General features: G+C 44.5%; 1 protein-coding gene across 1 annotated transcript in view; it reads right to left on the bottom strand.

Annotated features, from left to right (window-relative positions):
- Positions 1–626: 626 nt before the first annotated feature.
- BDV14DRAFT_190324 (uncharacterized protein) overlaps positions 627–1,006 on the bottom strand; it is a gene marked incomplete at both ends in the record, with an annotated part of 3,016 nt that continues 2,636 nt past the window's right edge. Inside the window, one exon of the mRNA XM_073771320.1 lies at positions 627–962. Coding sequence (XP_073627426.1) covers positions 627–962 — 336 coding nt within the window. The remainder of the gene's footprint in view (positions 963–1,006) is intronic.

Here is a 1,006-nt window from a genome sequence, read left to right as displayed (position 1 = left end):
GCTGTCCTAATCGTTTTGGTGCTTAGCTTATTTAAATTGAATTACTTTTGGTTGTTGTATAGTACTTTAAAGTTAAGCAAGCATGGTTTTCGGAGCGGGTTCTACGGCGGACCCGGGAACTACGGTGGACCCGGGAAACACGTTAGCTGGCCGTACCGGCGTGTATACATGTCACGCGACCTCCGGCCACCCAATAGGACGGATATCCATCGCTTCCCACAACAAGACTGAAGCTAAATTACGCGATATTAGAAATATGACGTAACCGACATTGTAAATGAGATCTTATACAAAAGCCACAGATCTATCACTGCGCAAAAACATAACCATATGGGAAAAGGCTTTTATTAAAACATTGCAGTGACCTACTACATTATATACTCTAATGGTATCATGTTATTTCAATCCAAATTAATTTTTAAAGATTTTCTGATGACCATTGATAGGATTCCTGATCGTGAAGTCACCCTAACATGACGCCGCCACTTCAACCCCACTAACGGGAATAGCTATAAAGAGCCCAGTTCTCCCAGACCCTTCTTTTGCAAAGAGAATTGAAAATATAGTAGAGGTAGAAACAGGATCAGGAACGGAAGAGAAACAGAAGATGGTTATACATATTGTGGTTAAGTAGTAAATGTTATCACACATACGCGGCCGTTTCTGCATCCAAGTGCAATGGTAGTATTATATATTGCTGAAGAGAATGGATAAGAGTCGGAAGGGAGCCATAACTCTCTTTGACCGTTGATTGCAACCCACCGATCTGCCTGTAGGGACACCGTATTTTCAGTTTCAAGGAGACATGATGTGAAGCTTTCCAGCCAGACTCGTATGTTGAAAGAACCCACATTGGTGACAAGTTGTGGAAAGCGCTTATAGAACTTGATATCCCAAACAGCTCCCCGAGTCTCCAGCGTATGCCTGAGGGCGCCAGTGGCGGGGTCCCAGAGCTTGATAGTCTGGTCGCCGGAGCCTGATGCCAGTAGCCGGCCGTCTGCTGAGA

The sequence above is a fragment of the Aspergillus stella-maris genome (genome assembly GCF_047715825.1).
Source record: "Aspergillus stella-maris strain CBS 113639 unplaced genomic scaffold BDV14scaffold_33, whole genome shotgun sequence".
In the NCBI taxonomy this organism is placed as follows: Eukaryota; Fungi; Ascomycota; class Eurotiomycetes; order Eurotiales; family Aspergillaceae; genus Aspergillus; species Aspergillus stella-maris.
The sequence above is the reverse complement of the archived record's forward strand: the minus strand, read 5'-3'. Positions and strand labels throughout refer to the sequence as shown.